At 54.6% G+C, this 19,113-nt stretch overlaps 10 protein-coding genes across 10 annotated transcripts; 5 read left to right on the top strand and 5 right to left on the bottom strand.

The window, feature by feature from the left end:
- Window positions 1-373: 373 nt before the first annotated feature.
- On the top strand, window positions 374-1,621 carry SODALDRAFT_325082 (NAD(P)-binding protein; the record flags this gene model as incomplete). The annotated part of the gene is made up of 4 exons (XM_028609951.1): window positions 374-628; window positions 710-863; window positions 956-1,288; window positions 1,368-1,621. 4 exons carry the CDS (start codon window positions 374-376, stop codon window positions 1,619-1,621), a joined length of 996 nt encoding a protein of 331 aa, XP_028465290.1.
- Window positions 1,622-1,661: 40 nt separating this feature from the next.
- On the bottom strand, window positions 1,662-2,961 carry SODALDRAFT_334586 (glutathione S-transferase domain-containing protein). Its single transcript, XM_028612253.1, has one exon. It carries the CDS (start codon window positions 2,478-2,480, stop codon window positions 1,788-1,790), a length of 693 nt encoding a protein of 230 aa, XP_028465289.1. The 5' UTR covers window positions 2,481-2,961; the 3' UTR covers window positions 1,662-1,787.
- A 288-nt stretch (window positions 2,962-3,249) lies between these two features.
- SODALDRAFT_345255 (RF-1 domain-containing protein) lies at window positions 3,250-4,625 on the top strand (the record flags this gene model as incomplete). Its single annotated transcript, XM_028613196.1, has 2 exons — window positions 3,250-3,253; window positions 3,421-4,625. 2 exons carry the CDS (start codon window positions 3,250-3,252, stop codon window positions 4,623-4,625), a joined length of 1,209 nt encoding a protein of 402 aa, XP_028465288.1.
- Window positions 4,626-5,335: 710 nt separating this feature from the next.
- On the bottom strand, window positions 5,336-7,972 carry SODALDRAFT_361192 (hypothetical protein; the record flags this gene model as incomplete). The annotated part of the gene is made up of 5 exons (XM_028614341.1): window positions 5,336-6,167; window positions 6,251-6,357; window positions 6,455-6,571; window positions 7,496-7,578; window positions 7,843-7,972. 5 exons carry the CDS (start codon window positions 7,970-7,972, stop codon window positions 5,336-5,338), a joined length of 1,269 nt encoding a protein of 422 aa, XP_028465287.1.
- On the top strand, window positions 7,689-9,529 carry SODALDRAFT_198163 (hypothetical protein). The gene is made up of 3 exons (XM_028607182.1): window positions 7,689-7,808; window positions 7,871-8,317; window positions 8,440-9,529. Exons 2-3 carry the CDS (start codon window positions 8,084-8,086, stop codon window positions 9,325-9,327), a joined length of 1,122 nt encoding a protein of 373 aa, XP_028465286.1. The 5' UTR covers window positions 7,689-7,808; window positions 7,871-8,083; the 3' UTR covers window positions 9,328-9,529.
- Window positions 9,530-9,967: 438 nt separating this feature from the next.
- Window positions 9,968-10,932, bottom strand: SODALDRAFT_334582 (hypothetical protein). The gene has a single exon (XM_028612252.1). It carries the CDS (start codon window positions 10,489-10,491, stop codon window positions 10,144-10,146), a length of 348 nt encoding a protein of 115 aa, XP_028465285.1. The 5' UTR covers window positions 10,492-10,932; the 3' UTR covers window positions 9,968-10,143.
- Window positions 10,933-11,800: 868 nt separating this feature from the next.
- SODALDRAFT_334581 (hypothetical protein) lies at window positions 11,801-12,383 on the bottom strand. The gene has a single exon (XM_028612251.1). It carries the CDS (start codon window positions 12,276-12,278, stop codon window positions 11,895-11,897), a length of 384 nt encoding a protein of 127 aa, XP_028465284.1. The 5' UTR covers window positions 12,279-12,383; the 3' UTR covers window positions 11,801-11,894.
- Window positions 12,384-12,839: 456 nt separating this feature from the next.
- SODALDRAFT_334579 (phosphotyrosine protein phosphatase) lies at window positions 12,840-13,997 on the top strand. Its single transcript, XM_028612250.1, has 3 exons — window positions 12,840-13,118; window positions 13,211-13,302; window positions 13,417-13,997. Exons 1-3 carry the CDS (start codon window positions 12,977-12,979, stop codon window positions 13,684-13,686), a joined length of 504 nt encoding a protein of 167 aa, XP_028465283.1. The 5' UTR covers window positions 12,840-12,976; the 3' UTR covers window positions 13,687-13,997.
- Window positions 13,998-15,330: 1,333 nt separating this feature from the next.
- SODALDRAFT_334578 (pMAP kinase) lies at window positions 15,331-17,373 on the top strand. Its single transcript, XM_028612249.1, has 5 exons — window positions 15,331-15,498; window positions 15,603-15,735; window positions 15,823-15,889; window positions 16,011-16,325; window positions 16,391-17,373. The coding sequence occupies exons 1-5, from the start codon at window positions 15,386-15,388 to the stop codon at window positions 17,035-17,037; spliced, it is 1,275 nt and encodes a 424-aa protein (XP_028465282.1). The 5' UTR covers window positions 15,331-15,385; the 3' UTR covers window positions 17,038-17,373.
- Window positions 17,374-17,838: 465 nt separating this feature from the next.
- Window positions 17,839-18,929, bottom strand: SODALDRAFT_198071 (hypothetical protein). The gene is made up of 2 exons (XM_028607181.1): window positions 18,693-18,929; window positions 17,839-18,621 (listed from the first exon to the last, which is right to left on the bottom strand). The coding sequence occupies exons 1-2, from the start codon at window positions 18,814-18,816 to the stop codon at window positions 17,981-17,983; spliced, it is 765 nt and encodes a 254-aa protein (XP_028465281.1). The 5' UTR covers window positions 18,817-18,929; the 3' UTR covers window positions 17,839-17,980.
- Between the last annotated feature and the right edge of the window lie 184 nt (window positions 18,930-19,113).

The raw sequence follows: 19,113 nt of genomic DNA, 5'->3' as shown, positions 1-19,113 counted from the left end.
AGGGGAAATAAGTGTGGATACATAGGAACGAGGTACCCTATAAGTCTGATATAATATGTCGTATCACACCTTGATAAGGTGGCTGTGGGCATCTGACAATAGTAATCACCATTGAACGACGCGCACGACGACCTCTCTGGAGGCCAAGCTCAAGTCTTGCCTCCGGGGATCGAACATGAGGGAAATGGCGCCGCAAAAGATATAAAAAGGTCTTCAACGACCGCCACAATGACCTCGATTATTACCACCATCAGTCTGGCATCGCAGCGAACCCCAGATCACTGAGCACCGCAAAGCATCCTACCTACCACCGCCAGTCGTTCTACACTCTTCTCTTTGATATTCATCCCCCATTAAATCCTGGATTCTCATAATGGCCACCAAGCTCGTTACCGTCTTTGGCGCAACTGGTGCCCAGGGCGGCAGCGTCGTCCAGGCGTTGCTCCGCGACAAGTCCGGGACCTTCAAGATCCGTGGCATCACTCGCAACCCGGCGTCGGAAGCAGCCAAGGCCCTCGCCGACTCGGGGGTCGAGGTCGTCAAGGCAGACGGTCTTAACATAAGCGAGCTCGTGCCTGCTTTCGAGGGAAGTTGGGCCGTTTTTGTCAACATCAACTCGGATGATCCAGTATGGCTTCCTTCTTCCCCCCATTTTCCTGTTAACCCAGAACTCTGGGAGACCGTTCATACTGATGCAAAGTGACGACAGTGCCTCAACCAGAAAGACGGGCCCTCGGAAACAGACATGGGCAAGATCATCATCGATGCGGCTCTCGAGGCTGGCGTCCAGCACTTCGTCTTCAGCGGCATGGCCTCCGCCTCGGAGATCACCAACGGCGCGGTCCCTAACCAGGCCTTTGACGGTATGTTCTTCACACCAATACCATCGTTCCATATTGCGGTTGTAGTTTGGCCACACCATTTTCACCAATCCATCGCTAACATTTCCCCCCAGAAAAGCATGCCATCGGACAGCATGGCCGCAGCAAGGCTTTCACATCCTTTGTCGACGTCAGCCCGGGTTGGTACATGGAATCTTTCCTTTGGCCTGATCTCGCGCCGGTCTTCGGCGGTTTCCCTTTCAACCCCGATGAAGAGGGCCACCTGACCTTCACCTGCCCCCGTTGGGGCGGTCCCAACGACGAAGCTCCCTTCATTGCCATGGCGGCCGATTACGGCGACATGGTGCACGGCGTCCTGCTGGCGCCCGAGAAGTACAACGGCCGGCTCATCCAAGGCCTAAGTCAGTCTCGTAGCCTGGAGAGCGTAATACCCGACTACCAGACAGGTGAGAGTCCCTCAGATCCCGTGGCCTTTCGGCCACAAGGTCTCTCGCCCAGCTATATATAACTGACTTGGTGGGGTAGCAACCGGCAAAAAGGCACGTTTCCGGTTCATGGAGACATGGGAGGAACTCGAGACGTATGGCATGTCGGGGCTCGTCACCGTGCAGCGCATGTTCGGCTTCTGCCAGTACTCTGGAGGGTTATACTATGGCTTGCCCAACGACACGATGCAGGCTGCCGAACTCAAGGCCGCCGCTGCCACCGCCCAGGGCAAGACTGGAGACGATGCAAAGTTGATGACGTTGGAGCGATTCTTCAAGCAACATCTTGCGTAAGGGAAGAGGCTCCTGCGGTGTATCTCATCATGTCATCTCGACTCGTCAAAGCAGAATGTCAATATCATATGCTCTCACTATACAATACCGCTCGCTACATGCCAGACATTATATTTCTTTCCCATGCTTCGTGACTCGGGGAGAGTTTTAATGTGACAATAGTTGTTCACTCGGACAGGTCTGCCAACAGCTTACGGCCTCCAGCTAAAGGAATCTCCGTCTCGTATTTCTCCAAGCGTTCCTTCTCCCGTCGGCCGTCTTTCACCCACTGCACCACAGCCGGGTGCTCAAGCAAACGCTTCGCGTAATCGGCAGCCGGTCCCCGCAGCTTGATCCCGTAGCCATCGAATCGGACAGCGACCGGAGACCAGAAGGCGTCGGCGGCGGTGAATTCGGCGCCCGCCAACCAGGGACCGCCGAAAGTCGAGAGTCCCTCGTTCCAGAGCTCTTCGACGCGGTCGATTTCGCGCTGTAGGGCAGGGTCGGGAGTGCCGATGTCGATGCGCAACGCGACGTTCATGGTCAACTGTTCCCGGACGGCGGGGAAGCTCGAGTGCATCTCGGCCACGGCGGAGCGGGCAAAGGCGCGGGCTTTGCGGTCGCGGGGCCAGGCGGCCGGGTAGTCCTCTGCGATGTACTCCATTATGGCGAGGGAATCGCAAATGGTAAGGTCATCGTGGTAGAGAGTGGGGACCTTGCCAGTGGGCGAAAAGGTGCGGAATTGGGTCTGGTGAGGAACGTTGGGTTTGAAGAGATGGAGTTTCTCTTCGAAGGGGATATCTAGGGCTTTCAGAAGGACCCAGGGTCGCATGGACCATGAAGAGTAGCGCTTATTGCCGATATGCAAAGTGAGAGCCATGACGAGGTGAAGGAAGGGGGCGGGACAGACAAAACCACGGAATATTGAGCTCGAATCAGATATCCCCCGTCGAAGGTAAGTATGCAATGGTGGGTTTATGATATCAATGCTGGAGAGAGAGAGACAGAGAGGGAGAGGGATAGGGATAGGGAGAGGGAAAGATAAAGAGAGTAGAAGGAAGGAGTGGAAAACAGAACACTCAGTTTATATACCCATCTCCTGGCAGCTAAAAGTGGCAGGTGTGTTGATGAAGGGCGTCCTTGACATCGCGCCTTGCTATTGACCTGAGGGGCAGAGACGACCCCTGAGAATAATGAGATCCTATCAGGAGGGCTCGAGCTGAATGCTGAACTGCTGAAGCCACTTGGCTCGGGGGTTTGATGCATTGAGGCCAGAAAGAAATTGATTTATAAGTGATTTGAAGAGTCCAATTGAGAATCTCTCCATGCTTAGAAATGCAAGCTGGCAATTGAAAAGACCTACTGTGAACTCGTGTATCCGCAAATCGTGGTTTGTGGTTGGCGATGACGATGTACGAAGTACGAAGTGGAAAGGATTACGGATACAAGGCTCATTGGAAGGATGAGGTAAGCAGAAAGCGGTCACCACCTCCCTCAGACGAAGTCAGTCGACACCAGCTGGCAGCGTAATGTTCTTCAGTCCCATTCCCAAAACAGCTTGCATCTACACGCGATTCACATGCCCATCACGAGGTGTAGACCAAGATTTCACACGCCGCCCCCCTACGATTAAGCATGCTCGGGGCGCCATGGGTATGCCGGAGCTGCCTAAGGGCGCTGCGACTTAAGAAAATACCCTTCGTCCGCTATGGTAGCTCAGGTAAGCCCCCAGTCGAACCTCCCATGTGACGCCTTTTTTTTTTTTTTTTCTTTTTTCCCACTCTCCGATTTTCTTCTAACTTGGCTTCGTCACCCACCAGTGTCGACGCAGGGACTCCCGGATGCCCTGCTAAAACGAGCTCGTAATCTCTCCTCCGAACACGAAAAGCTATCGGCTTCGCTCAATGAAAACTTCGACACCAAGACGGCCCGCCGGGTTGGCGAGCTGTCGAGCGTCGCCACCGCCCTCCGAGAGTGGGAAGCAGCCCTCTCGTCCATCGAAGAGCTACAAGGCCTCCTAGCATCCAGAGACGCCGAGCTACGCCAACTCGCCAAGGACGAACTCGAAGGAACCACGGCCGAGCTCACTTCCGTATCCCGTCGTCTCTCCGCCGCCCTGACCCCAAAGGACCCCTACGCCCACCTCCCCTGCCTACTCGAAATCCGCCCAGGACCCGGTGGCCTCGAGGGCCGCTTCTTCGCCGACTCGGTCTTCAAGATGTACCACCAGTTCTGCGTCCGCAAGGGTCTGCAGGTCAACGTTATCAAGTACGATATGGCCGACTCCGCGGGCGACGCCGCCTCCGCCGCCGGCGAGCTGCCGTTACAAGAAGCCGTCATCGAGATCCGCGACGAGGGGGCCTACGACCTCTTCCGCGGGGAGGCGGGCATCCACCGCGTCCAGCGCGTGCCGGCCACCGAACGCAACGGCCGCGTCCACACCAGCGCCGTGGCCGTCTGGGTCCTGCCCTCGTTCCCCGAGAGCGGCGCCGGCGCCGAGGACGCGAACGACCCGGAAAGCGACTTCTACCTCAATCCGCAGGACGTCCGGGTCGAGACGATGCGCGCCCGCGGCGCGGGCGGCCAGCACGTCAACAAGACCGAGTCGGCCATTCGCCTGACCCACATCCCCACCGGTACCGTCGTCTCCATGCAGGACAACCGCTCGCAGCACCGCAATCGGGAGGCCGCCTGGAAGGTGCTTCGGTCACGCGTCGCCGAGCAGCGCCGCGAGGCCCGCGAGGAGGAGACGGCTCGTCTGCGGGACACCGTCCTCTCCAAACGAAAGATTACGCGCGGCGACAAGATCCGAACGTACAATTTCAACCAGGACCGTTGTACCGACCACCGGAGCGGCATGGACGTGCATAACCTTCCCGATGTATTGATCGGCGGAGAGAGTCTCGACCGCCTCGTGGACAGCGTCAAGGATTGGCTCGTGTCGAACGATATTGCGGCCATGATGGCCGAGGAAGAAGCTGCCGCCACTACTACTACGGCAACTGCTACCAAGTCGAAAAAATAAGGCGGGCAGGATAGGATACGCCCTGTAAAAAAATAAAAAATAAAAAAGAAGAAGAGAAAAAAAGTTGTACCAACATGTAACTGTATAAATGATGGATAATATAGAATAGAAGCTATATCAAATCCGACAGTCATGGACAGTCTAGGAAACCTAGGAAACCAGCAGCAATTGGACAAAGCAATGGATACTAAGAAAAGTGGCATAAAGTCATTTCCGTATTTTTGGTTACATCTTACATCATATTTTGCCCTTTCGTTTCTTTTCCATCCGACCCGAATATTGCCGGACATGAAGGGGCAAGCCGTACAGATGGCGGGAAACCGGGCACTCGCGAAGTTCGATCTGATCCTCATGACGTCCACCGAATGTTTCCGCCCCAGTTTCTCAAAATAGCCCAAGCGCCACGCTGGATCAAGTAAGCGCAAGAGGAAAAAGCAGAATAATACATACATTGAAACGGGAGAGGGGGCGAGGAAAGGGGGGTAGGAGGGGAGAAGGCAAAGAGTGACGGTGTAGAAAAAACAACAAGAGAAAACCGGAAGACTTTGTTTTGACATACGAGCGTGTCAAGGTTGTAGGTGTGTGTATATATCCCGGGGACCGAGTGATCGTGTTGCGAAAATGAATGCGCTCCCCCCTCGGCCCACCCAGGGCCAGGGAAAATCGAGAGACCCGAGAGAAGAATAAGCGTCCTTGATCGAATGGTCAGATCAAGCCGCCTGGCGTTCCCGTCTCATCATCTCCAGCACGCCGACGACACCAGCGTGACGCAGGCGCTCGAGGACGACCCTCATGCCTTCCCTACTCTTTCCAATCTGGGCCTCCGTCTTGCTGGAAGCCAGGTTCTCGATGCTCCGCTGAATCCCGCGCTGACCCAGCCCCGTGACCCAGCCGGAGATCCACTTGTTCTCCCTGAAGTCAGCGGCCTCGGAGGAGAACTGGTCCTTCTTGGCGCGAAGACGCTCGCCGAGGCGGGATCGGTACACGATGGTGGTGGTGACGTTGGTAGAACCGACGGCATCGGTCGAGGGGGAGGTACCCGTAGACGCAGCAACAGGAGGAGAAGAAGAAGTAGCGGAAGAAGGCGACGACGACGACGAAGAACAAGAAGAAGAACAAGAAGAAGAAAGAGACGGGATGTCAAAATTTTGGCGTTCGACGACGGAGAGGACGTTGTTGAAATTGAGGTTCCGGCTCTCGGTCCGCATCCAACCTTGTCGCATGTCGACGGTGCTCGTCTCGAGGATGTAGCTGGCCTTCTCCCCGCCCGAACCAGCGCCGCCGGTGATGGATGAAGGGAGGAGCTTGAAGACGGTGGCCGGGAGGCGAGACTTCTTCAGGTGGATGCGGGTCGTGTGCAGCCGACCGGTGGTTGGGTCGACATAGCTCTCGAGGGTGTCGGTGCTCAGGACATGGGTAGAGAAGGGATTGAGTTTAGGAGAGGAGTAGCGGAGGAAGTAGGCGAGGGTGACGGTCGGGAAGGGATGATTGTAGGTGTCGGTGGTGGTGTGGGTGAGGACCATATTTGCCGGCTGAAATGTCCTTTGCGTTCGTGCGAGCGTGCGTGTGCGTGTAATGTGTGTAATTGCGTGTGTGGTGTCTTGTATGTGCGTGTATGTTCTTACTTTCGAACAATTGCTTCCTTCTTCTCCCAAAGTCTGATCGTGATGCGATTGAAGCTGAGCCAAGCGGAGGTGAGATGCCACTCACGGTCGGGATGGTCGGCAGGTATCTCGGTCGTCGTCCATACCACTTAATGTACACCTGGGTGGTCCAGCTCGATAAGGCTCGAGGATTTGGAAAACAATGGACAATGATGAATGAATTACAACCGACTTGGCCCAGGTCAGACCGAACGAGAAAAGGATGGGCAAAGGTGACCCGTGGGAAATATTAGGCGTGGCGGAGTGCGGAATAACTATGGACCGATTTTGCGGGGTCTTGTGCTGCAAGACAGAGGTTTCACGCGTCAATCAAGCGACAGAAACTAAGGTACGTACCTACCTACGGATTCCCTTCATTTCGTCGTAGCACTGGTTGGTTTTTATCCATGTGATAAAATGTAGACATGATACGTCTGGTTTAACACGCTCATCTATCCTACTGCGTACATTGTTATAAATGCCGTACCAATTTTTTTTTCCTTTTTTCGAGGCACTGGCTCCTGTACGACTTGAAAAGCTCATTGCATGTCGTGACAAGCTCTTTCCGGGGAAGTCGTGATCTTGGGCAGTCATCCATTCGTCCAACTTCCGGATAGACCGGGACCTTGAAGCACGAGCTGATTCTATGTACAGTGTACTTCGTCATTCGTGGTACGCCCCGACTCCCGCTGATTGCTCTATCTTATAGCGTATCCGAAGACGCCGTGGCGATGAGCCTGATAGGCGCCCCGGACGTCGCTAAGCCTGCATATATATATATTCAATTCTGAAGTGTTTGGCGGAATTCCATGCGCAGGCATTGCCCAGAGGTAATCTGACGCAAAACACTCGACAAGTCCCGTTAGGTAGCTAGGTCTGGATTGCGACTAGACACGGTCACCCAACTTGGCCCAAAACACCGATCCCGATAAGTCTGGCTTTTTAACTGCCCGTCTTGGCTTGATGCACTGAGATCATTACGGAGGACCGGTAGGATGGCAACGGGGGCAGTGGATTATCACATGAAATTCCGTGGACAGGTTGACAGCTTGCCCATCGAGTCTGTAGGTACGGATACTTCGTTTTAAAGTACTTCGTGGGTTCATTAATGAGTAATCCAGACAAGCCGAGGTTCAAGAGTAACGTAACTGGTCCATGCGGCCCCATATTCTAACTAGTACAACGTACACTTAGACTGGTCCGTGGTGCATTTGGTGCTCTACCAACCGTGTTGTCCCTGAAATGGTTGAACCCCCCCCGTTGCACCTTTCTTCGCAAGAAACTTCCAATCTCCGGCTCCGGGCGCGCCGCTAGAAAGAAGAGAAGAAGAAACTGGATTCAGTAACCAATGTGATTGAGTATTGTGTGGACTTTGGTACGTTCTCAACAAAATCCATCCGCATCTTTTCCTTTGGGGTGTCATAGCTATGCCCTGTGCCTGACCCTGTGCCTGACCCTGTGCCTCGGCTTTGCTTATCGTTCCGAACCTCCGGGTCCAAGAGTTGCACAATTCTCGCGTTTTTTTATCCTCTTTTCTTAAGTGCCTTCCCGTCCCTCCCTCTTCTCCCACGCACATCGATGACTTATCTCGGAGTCTCGCAGGCCCTCCTTTCCAAGTGCTCGACCACCCTCCTCTGTTACCTCCGTTTCGCGCCGCTTTGGGTTGTCGCGATCCTTGTTCTGCTCCTTACCGCGGTTCGCCATCGCATCTACGACTCCCTCCACGGACTTCGACCTCCGCGCTCGTCCTCATCGTCGAATAAACCAAACCTCCCGAGGCGCATAGGGGCTTAGGTCTCCTGGGATCATCGCACAATGGTAGCGGCATTATCAAAACCAGCCGTCACGGTGGCTGACCTGGACCGCACCCCGGTGCGCGTCGTCCGTCTTCTCCGGTTAGGTCTGGCAAGTGGTGTCGCATTCGCCGCGTGGAAGATCCAATGGAGATTGGGGTTGGGAAAGTTCTTTACCGGGCCGGGCAGCATCAGCCGCATCTTGCTCCTCTTCTTCGTCCTTTCTAACTGGAAGAACATGCCAGGTGTCTGGACAGTACGTCGCGAATTCCACTCTCTCTGCCGACTTGACAAGAAAAAAAGGAAAAAGGAAGAAAAAGAAAGAAAAAAAGAAAAGCTAGATGCACTTTGCCGACTAACATACTCGTCCCCTCGCAGTACCGCATCTGGCACGCCATCATCTACCACTGCTTCATCCGCAAGTCCCCGAAGCTGGGTCCCCGCGCCCTCTTCCGCCCTATGATCACCGAGACGCACGCCCCCCTGACGGAAATCGACTACAACATGCACAAGTCCAACTCGACCTACTTCTCCGACCTCGACATCGCCCGCACCCACCTCGTGACCCACCTCCTCCGCCCCGGTCTTCGTCGCCTCACCCACAACACCCAGACGGGCCTCGTGCTCGACGAAGAGACCGGCAGGGCCCGCCGCGGAAGGATGGGCATCATGCTCGGCGCCGTCCACTGCTCTTTCCGCCGTGAGATCAGCGGCTACCGCGGCTACGAGATGTGGTCGCGCGTCCTAGCCTGGGACCGCAAGTGGCTCTACATGGTCACCCACTTCGTGCCACGCGGCGTCGCCCGCCCAACCGAGTACCTCGACGTCAAGTTCGGCGCCCTCCGCACTCGCAAGGGCAAGGCCGCTGGCAAGGACAGCACCGGCAGCGGCACCAACGAGACGGCCGACGCGGGCGCCGCCTGGGAGAAGAAGATCCACGCCACGGCCGTGAGCAAGTACGTCTTCAAGCTGGGCCGCTTCACCGTCCACCCGTCCTACATCCTCGAGGCCAGCGAGGTCCTGCCGGCCCGCCCCGGCGGCTGGCGCAGCGGGCCCAACGCCGTCGGCGATGAGGACGTCGACCTCGACGACGTCGCGGATGACGGCACCTGGGACTGGAAGATGGTCGAGAAGAGGCGCCGGGCGGGCATGGAGTTCGCCCAGCAGTTCGCTAACCTCGACACGCTCGAGAAATGGTTCGACGGCGGTGACGGCGGTGACGGCAGCGCATTGGGTCGCTTCGGCCTGAGCGCTGCTGCTTGGTAATTTCGCCCAGGATGCAACATACTATGCATGGGTTTCATCGACCTTTTTTTCTTTTTTTTTTTTTCCTTTTTTCTTGTACATTTCTTCATTTTGTTTATCGGTGGGCTGCTTACATATAGGGCCTAGGCATGCACTATAGGGATAGAGGCTTTTCGAAAGCCGGCGCGTTACGGATAGATATTATATTAGATTCACCATATCATCTAGGCATACTAGCAATAATCCTCTGCAGGCCACTGTCAAAAGTATTATGACTTTGAAGAGTACGTGATCTTGTTTCCCCTCCTGTACTTCCGTCTAACATCCACCCCCTACAACAAATGGATGATGTTCAATAAACATGGTCATGGTGTCGGTGTGACGTCCCCGGCTTGTGTGAAACCATTTTGTGTTGCTTCTTTACATGGCGAGAGCAGCAGCCGCGATAGCGCCAGCAACAGCCCACCCGGCAGCCTGGACGCGAGGCGCAGCGCTTCCACCGTCACCATCACCTGCGCCAGCACTCTCACTATCGGAAGGCTCAGCTCCATCAGTTCCCGTGGCAGAAGTGGCAGAGGTGGCAGAGGTGGCAGTGGTGGCAGTGGTGAATGAAGTGACCGTGTCCGTGTCAGTCTCGGTTTCAGTCTCGGTCGCGGAAGAGGTCGCGTCCGAAGTGATAGTAGGCAAGTCGATAAAGTCGCTGGGCGTTGGCACGTTCGAGGGAGTTATGGTCTCGCCAATCTCGGCGCAAGCCTCAACGGACAACCTGATGAGGACTATGAGAGTTGGGAGTGTTAGTCGAGTGGTGCCAGGTATAGGTGTCTCTGGGAAGGGTTTCTATGGCTTTTTTCTTCTTCTTTTTTTCTTCTTCTCTTCTTCTTTTTTTCTTCCTCTCCTTTTTTTCTTCTTCTTCTTCTCTTTCTTCTGGTTGTTTGTTTGTCGGTTTGGTTGATACGTACCGCCAATGTCTTCAGGGGAGCAGCCGTCCCCGGCACACGTCTCGACTTGGTTACGGAGAACGTTGAAGTTCTCGCAGAGACAGGCATTGTCGGTGGCTTCGCAGCTACTCTCGATGATGGCGGCCGTCAGACAAGGGACGGCGCAGGATGGGACATCCCCAAAGGGAAACTGGGCAGCTGTCAGGGCCGAGAGGAGGGAGACGATGACGGGAATGGTGTACTGCATCGTTGCGATTGTCTGGGGAGACAGGGGAGCAGGGGAGGCAAGAAACGTAATAGATTTAAATAAAAGGGTGTGCAAGTGAGTATACAGTTCAATGAGCTGAATGTCGAGGTGTGGTGAAGCTGTGAGGATGCAGGTACAGGCCTGATGTAGGAGAATGTGGAAGCAGGGACAGGAGAGGAGGTAAAAGTCCACGGCGTGGGCTACTGGGGAAGTGAACTGTTTTATCTGTCTTGGGGAGATAGATGATCGCCTCGGAAAGCCCCCTTATTCCAGTTTTGCCAGGCCACTTGTCCGTCTTCTTTGCAGCACACAAGGGAACGTGCAGCAGCAGTGTTTGGGGATCATCGCGACGGTTACGTGTAGAGCGCCCCGGCCACGTTAGTCGTGGGCGACCTCTGAAGCCGGATATCCACCCCCTGACGGCCAAGGATTCAATGCGGCGATCTGCAGCATCTGGCGGTGGGCATTGGCAAGACAAACGAACGAATTGCTCGATACGGAGTAAGGGAGTATGGTACGAAGTAGGGCCGGTTGGTGCATTGGTGGGTTTTTTTTACGAAAATCCCCCAGTCTCCATTTCTTTTTCCGTATGTATTTTTCTTTTCTTTCTCCATAAGACAGACGAACCATGTTCTCACAGGTTTTCGAGTCCGAGTAATTCATTACTTCGTACTTCGTATCTGCGTACAGCAGTTCATGAAGGTGGAACAGGTTACACATTACAGGTTACGAAGCAAATGGAGTAATACCATGCACCTACCTACCTTAAGGAGAATGAAGGGTAAATCGGTGTTCCCATCGGTTAGCGACATTGAACGAAAATAAAATACGAATGTCGGGTGTTGTCCTGACTGGTGGTACTTTTTGACCGAGCTCTCCCTCGTTCCCTCCCGTCTGTGTCTGCGTGGTTCAGAAAGCCTTGGCTGACGTTACCCTTTCACTACAACGGAGTGCTGTACTTACTTCGTACATATATGCACGAGTACGAAGTCTGCCCGCACGCATGGCCCCTAGCCCCTCAATTCTCAACGAACCAACCAGTAATCACGACGTGGTAATCTTATACCCCGTGCGCTGGCTGAGTATTTGGCGTAATCCGAAGTCTACCTTACCTTATTAGGTACCTTATTATGATTACGTTGTACTACCTAGGTACCTACCTAGTATGGCGCCAACTGCAAACGAGAAATAATACAACACAACACGTTGGGCGTTGAAACTGAAACGCGGTGTCTTTTCTATAATTGGAAATGAGGGTGCCGAAGCTGGCGTCACCTTTGGTGACGGTTTAACAGAACTAACACCTTACCTCCTGCTTAACAGACAGGATAGTGAATCAATTAAAGGAGCTTGGTTTCTCATTGTCTGACACAAAATACAAGACCTCCCAGCCCTCCGCCGCCTTAAGCGGATTTAGTAACCATCTGGTGCATTGACCCAACATTGCCCTCCGTGTCCTTAAAGTACCGGTAGACTCCAAAGTCTCCTTCTTTCATAGTGCCCGTCAACACCTCCCCCCCGGCCCCCTCGATGGCTCGCGCTGAATCCTCCAAGCTCTCGACCAGCCAGTGGATACAAACGCCACCAGGCCCGGCGTTCAGCAGTCCTGTCTCGTCGGGGACCTTTTGGATCCCTCCACTGATGTTGACCCCCTTGCCACTGAAGTCGAACATCTGAAGCTCGGACGCGTCATATCTTGGACTTGGAACCCATTCGAAGTCGAAGACGGTTTTGTAGAAACGGGCAGCTACATCAAGGCAAAGGGAATTAGTATAGACGAGCACCATGCCGCGGTCGTTGCGACACGGGAGAACCGGTCACCGGCATTGCAAAGGAGGAACATAGGAGGGGCATGCGTACCTCTGGCGACGTCCGTGGCCGGTATGCCCATCCAGACTGGGCTACCGAACCTGGGAGCTTTCCAATCTGACATTTTGGTACTTTTATAAAGGGCCACACAATTGCGAGGCGCCCGGAGTCAAGAATCTGATATGAGCTGTTTGCCAAGTGGTGAGGATACTCGAAAAGAGGCAACGTCCGTTGAATTTGCTCCCATGGCCACGAGTGGGCTTTTATCCTCCTTTTCACCCCCCTGGCATAGTCATTTGGCGGAATGTAATCCCTCCGTGATGACAGCACAGTTGCTTCCCACGGCCAGCCTTCGCGGTCAGACTCTCCATAAGGCGTTAGGACGCGCAGGGGACTGACGCCACAAGGCCACGACTTCACGTGAGCTTTGGCCGCTCAGCGAATTGGACCCCCCACCTCACAGTGAAACCTGACGCGCCATCTTGGAGATTGACACTGTGCCTAGTGCCCCGCGATCCTCTCTCAACCCCGCCATCCCACTACTCCGTACCTTTTAGTGCCCTTCCCGGTCGAATTCGGAGTTCGGTCTAGTTGGCAAGCTTGACACAAACTCGGGCACTGCCGTCCACCCACGATCCTTTGCGTTCACACATCTCACATTTCTTTTTTTGCGACCATGCCGGAGAAGAAGGTGTCCGTTCTCTTCGTTTGCCTCGGCAACATCTGCAGGTCGACCATGGCCGAAGGCGTCTTCCAGTCTATTGCCAAGGGGCCGCAGTACAAAGACCGCATTGGCAGAGTCGACTCCTCAGGGACAGGTGCGCCACGTTCCCTTCATTGTTGCCCGCGTTCCGGGACAAAGAAACTCAGCCCAAAAATAACTGACGACTCGGCCTTTTGTTTTTATCAGGTGCCTATCACATCGGAGAACCGCCAGATGACCGGACCATGTCGACTCTGGAGGCCCATGGCATCACCGACTACGACCACCTAGCGCGGAAGGTATGGGAAAACGAAACCCCTCCACTAGGGCCATCCAAGTTTGCATTTTAGGCCACAGCCCACTTACCCCTTCTTTGTTCCGTCTTCGTCCGGCTAATGCGATGCGGTCTGTAGGTGCGCCTCTCCGACTTTGACGAGTTCGATTATGTATTCGCCATGGACCGGCACAACCTCCAGGATCTCCAACGGCTGAAGCGCGGGAAGCCCGACTCCAAAGCGACGGTGAAGCTCTGGGGAGAATATTCGGGGTCGAAAAGGGTCGAGGAAATCGACGACCCATACTATGGCGGTGGGGAGGGGTTCCAGAGAGCATACGAGCAGTGCACGCGATTTTCACGCAACTTTTTGAAGGACATATTCCCCGACGGAGAGGCACCCAACTAGCGATCTGTCGTCGTCCGTTTCCGTTATTCGAGGGTGTTTCCGAGTTCTCGTGCCAGGGCGGGCCACGTCTGAAGTGTTGGCCCTGATTTCTGCCGTTGTGTATAGAGATACCCGACGCTATCATCCCATCACAACGATGGAGTTGAAGCGAGTCTGACCAGTTGATAGACATGACCAGTTGATAGACACCGAACCACCGTATAAAGATATCAAGCCCAGCAGGGAATTATACTTTTGTCGTCAAGTTGGAAAACATTTGTAATTATCTGCGACGACCGCTGAGGCAATCAGAGAAGAGATCCGAGTGCTCTCGCTGACATGGTCCCGATTGGATAGGCGTGCATGGGTCAGTTACGGCTTTGGTTGGAATCCTTCGTCGGCACCGAAGCCTGCCAGCCCTATGGACTGCATCCATGGCCATAGGAGGTCGTCGAGCGAGGTGGAAGGCCGTTACGAGGCTATCAAATTGAGCGATGTTTGTCTCGTCGAGACCAAAGTCGCTGAGTGTTAACAATCATGGTCTTGTCCTGACAGCTCTCTATACGTTTGATGCCTTTTCTGGGCTTCGGTCCTCCGTGGACCCGAGGCGCGTGGGCGTGGCCGTGGGCGTGGCCATGGTGTTGAAGTGGGAGACGTATGGAAACATTTCCCGATAGGTGAGTAATAGGAGCGCGTAGTACGGCTTGTACGGCTTGCTGTGCACCACGAGGCGAAACGATCGCGAGATTTCAACAGGGAGGGATAAAGCGATGATGCTCTTGCTGTGGCGCCCCTGCCAAGAGAGCTTTTTGGAGCTGATGAGCCATGCTACGTACTCGAGCCGTTTATCGCGCGGTTAGAAAGATGGGAGGGTCCTGGTCCACCAATGAGAAAACGGAACGTTGTGGAGTGAAACGACTTGTCCGAAAGTACCTTGCACTAATAAAACTTTACTTCGTACAAAAGGCACTCCAAAGTGCAGACAAGGCTTGAAAGAACACCGCCTGGGCATGGTGGATCCGATAACAACCACAAAGGGTGCCATCGTCCAATCAACTCAGGCCAAGATGCTTACAGCGGGTCCTATCCCCTTTGCTTGTCCCGCCCTTGCCAGAGTTTCTCACGAGAGTGCACTTAGGTACTTCCGTAGGTACCTTACTTCATGTATGGCAGTGCAGGTCCAGTGGAATGGATGGAGGTTTCATTCCCAAGATGCGTACGTCAGGGAGGGGACAAGGAAAAGAAGGAGCATCCCGCCGAGGTTAGGTAGGGACTTAAAGAAGGCCAGCGAGTTGCTGAACGCCTGTCCTTTCATTTTCCATCCATCACTCCCTTTCCCCCCTCCTTTCAACTCAAGTACTCCGTATTCTCCCTCCTTTTCTTCGTCTTCGTCTCATCTGCCCATCAGGTCACGCAGTACATACTTAATACTCCACCCCCTGCAGTCAGCGACCGTTGCTGCCCCTCCCTCCTAGTGTAAACTGTTCGTTCACTGCCCCGCTCCAGTTCCAGATTCCCGTCCCAGTCGCCCGCCAGATGCTCGAGGAACCCCGCGTGCGCCCCTTTAGCATCTGAATCCCGAAAACTTGTTTCAAGCTCTCCCGATAACGCCAATTTCAAAGATCAGCTCAACTTCAAGCCTTTGAATCGTCTACCCGTCCTTGAGCTTCGGCCACCCGCTCTAATCGAATCGCGTTTTGCATCTTCCCCTCCTGCAGCTATGGCTGATCTTGCGGGCCGTAAGGTCTTCAAGGTCTTCAACCAAGACTTCGTCGTCGACGAACGCTACACCGTCACCAAGGAACTCGGACAAGGAGCTTACGGCATTGTATGGTAAGGCACTACTATCTATCGGCCTCGCGGGTCAATTATCCCACTCGAGGAAGGCCGCAAGGAACTGACCTGTTTTTTTTTTATTTTTTTCCTTACCTGCGCAGTGCGGCCGTGAATAACCAGACGAATGAGGGGGTCGCCATCAAAAAAGTCACCAATGTCTTCAGCAAGAAGATTCTGGCGAAGCGTGCTTTGCGCGAGATTAAGCTCCTTCAACACTTCAGGGGCCATCGAAATGTACGCTCACTGCATTCTTCCCTCCTTCCTTGTTCCTCTTTGCCTCATGACTTGTTCGTGGATTCTCACATTCGACTGCCTTGAAAGATCACCTGTCTGTACGACATGGACATTCCCCGACCCGACAACTTCAACGAGACTTATTTGTATGAAGGTTAGCTCATCTCCACGCCTCACCCTCCCTTTTTTCTTCTCGAATTTTATGGCAACCCTGCAGTCTACTCTGCGGGGTGATTCCCCTTGCTCGCCGTCTTGCTGACCCCCTTCTCGCATAGAGCTGATGGAGTGCGATCTTGCTGCCATCATCCGCTCCGGCCAACCCCTAACGGACGCGCACTTCCAGTCGTTCATTTACCAAATCCTCTGCGGTCTAAAGTACATCCACTCCGCTAATGTTCTCCATCGCGATCTCAAACCCGGAAACCTGCTTGTCAACGCCGACTGCGAGCTCAAGATCTGCGATTTTGGCCTTGCCCGAGGCTTTTCGGTCGACCCCGAGGAGAATGCTGGTTACATGACGGAGTACGTTGCCACCCGGTGGTACCGCGCTCCCGAGATCATGCTGAGCTTCCAGAGCTACACAAAAGCCAGTATGTGCTCCTGCTCTTTACCTGCGCCTTACGTGCGGAACTGTTCGCTGATCTGAGATCTCCAGTTGATGTCTGGTCGGTCGGCTGTATCTTGGCCGAGCTTTTGGGTGGGCGTCCGTTTTTCAAAGGCCGAGACTACGTCGACCAGCTGAACCAGATCCTCCACATTCTTGGCACCCCTAACGAAGAAACGCTGTCCCGGATCGGTTCGCCCCGTGCCCAAGAGTATGTGCGGAACTTGCCCTTTATGGCCAAGAAGCCCTTCCCTCAGCTCTTCCCCAACGCCAACCCCGAGGCGCTCGACCTTCTCGACAGGATGCTGGCCTTCGATCCGACCAGCCGTATCACGGTTGAGCAAGCTTTGGAGCACCCTTACCTGCATATCTGGCATGACGCTTCCGACGAACCGGAATGCAAGACTACCTTCAACTTCGACTTTGAGGTTGTCGACGATGTCGGCGAGATGCGCAAGATGATCCTGGAAGAAGTCTATCGCTTCCGCCAGTTCGTCCGTACCGTTCCAGGCTCGGCGCATGCAGCTTCTCAGGCGGCACAGCAGGCTGCTGCTGCTGCTGCTGCTGCTTCTTCTCAAGTGCCCATCCCGTCCGGTCATGGCCAGTGGACAGCAGACGAGCCTCGGCCTCAAGAGTATTTGGGCCAGGGCAACGGACTTGAGGCGGACCTGGCCGGCGGCCTTGACGGAAGGAGATAAGAGATATCCACCGTTCAGGCCAGTGGAATGAGCCACTTGGCATGAGCGCCTTCTGATGCGAGACGAGTTGGGACGGCCGGCTTGTAGTCGGAATTTTGAATTCAGTAGCGTCTCTGACATGTCTGATTGGGAACCCTGCCAGTACTTGGGTGTAGGAACCATGATCCGGGGTCAAGGGACTGGGTGAAAAGCATTGGGGTGACCAGTGGAGTGAAGAGACGGATGCTAAGCGATATGTAGTTCAAGCATCGGACGCATATGAACACTATAATGAATGATTGAATTATCGACCCCAGCAGCCTTGGATTTCTTGTCTGTTTTAATATATCAGTGGCCAAGTGACAAGTGACGGCAAACACGATGGTGTAGGAGAAGAGAACAATGAGAGTTCATTCGTACGACTACGGGGACTTGCCGGTGCTACATGAGGCCGGCTAAGCACATATAGGGGCAATTGGGCTCCTTGCATGACATCGATATAGGTGGCATCAGAACAACTCATAATAAGCTGAAAAGGAAGAGGGCTGGGGTAAAGAAGATGTATGTTTCTAAAGTAAAGCTGCAGAAACAGAGTGACTCGAGTCGATGCACCCCCAACCAGAACGCTGCACATCTCGTCTCTAAAGCCCATCGGTCTGCGTCCATGTCCCAAGATGACATGAAATCTTTCCATGATAAGCCTCATTCTATCGTATGTTCGTTACGATGCCCGAGTTCATCGCTTTCCCCAGTGAACTTCCAGCCGAGATGAGTGACCATGGTGAGTTGTGGGTATATCCAAAACTAAACAAAAACACGCAAAGACCAAGCGGGCAAAAAAGGATGACAAAAAAAATCCCTCGTATTTACATGCTGATTCTCTTATCACACAAAGAGCCCTCCCCCCTTTTTTTTGTCCACCCTTCTATCGAGCACCCCAGACCGCTGAAAAGAACCCCCCCTTTCAATCCTCACGGCCATAGAGCCAGTAGTAGGTAGCGTAAGGGACGCTCTGCGACAGGCCGTCGACACATTCCCTCGGGGAGCCGCCGGCGGTGACGACGCGATAAACACGGGACACGCCGCGGCTGTCGCCATTATCGGCGAGGTGAAGCCAAGCGACGGCGCCGGTGCCGACGGGACCGGGATCGGAACGGGTCGGGGCGGGGACCTTGTCGACGAGCTGGGCGCGGAACACGAGGTCGGAATCGGCCTCGGAGTCGCCCGAATGGAAGACGGGGACGCCGGCGGCGTCGAAGAAGTGGTGGCCGACGAACGGCATCCTGACCCCCGGGAGCTCGAGGCCCGGGGCGGCAGCGGGGAAGGGGTACTCGGCGGCGGCGCCGAACTGGGTGGTGCCGTCGCCGTTGAGGGGGAGGCCGTTGGCCCAGAGGGCTAGGGTCGTGAGGGCGTTGAAGTGGGCCTCGGTGGCGACGGATCTGCGGCCTTGGAGGGGGAAGTAGGCGGTGGCGTCGTAGAGGACGGCGACGGCGCCGGAGGCCTTGGCTTCCTCGCCCGGGGTGGTGCAGGTGTAGTTCTGGATGCCGTGGCCCAGGAGGATATATTTGAGAACCTCGCCCTCTTCTGGTTGGGGGAGCTCGTTGTCTGAAACCCATGTTAGTCTCTGTGGCGATACATTGACGGAGGCTAATAAGGTAAGGTAGGCAAAGACATACCGCCACCATTGAGAGGTAGTGTGGGATTAGTGGTAGCGGCGCAGCTACGGCCGTTTGGTCTCCTTAGTGGGGTGGCTAGGGTGAGCGCCACAGAGGCGAGTGCGACAATGCGCTTTGTGAGCATGATTTCGGTTTCGGGAGATGGAGTTGTAAAAAAAAAAATAGAAAATAAAAATAAAAAACCCGGTACCCCAAGCGGGAGATCGACAGGAGGGTCGCCAAACGGTGTTATTATATGCTGTGCCAAAGATCTATTATAGGACGGCGACGGGTGAAACGGCCTAGCCCAATAGGTCGCGCAGGGGTCTGGTGGGCGCTTAGAGATGAGAGGGTCGAGGGGACTTTTGCGAATCAAGGGTGGCTGGTGAAGAATGACCGGGGGGGCGGCGGAACAGTAGAAAACCGAAGAGAAATACAGGTC

The sequence above is a fragment of the Sodiomyces alkalinus genome, assembly GCF_003711515.1.
Source record: "Sodiomyces alkalinus F11 unplaced genomic scaffold SODALscaffold_7, whole genome shotgun sequence".
Lineage (NCBI taxonomy): Eukaryota > Fungi > Ascomycota > Sordariomycetes > Glomerellales > Plectosphaerellaceae > Sodiomyces > Sodiomyces alkalinus.
Note: the sequence above shows the minus strand (reverse complement) of the source record. Positions and strands in the feature narration are given on the sequence as shown.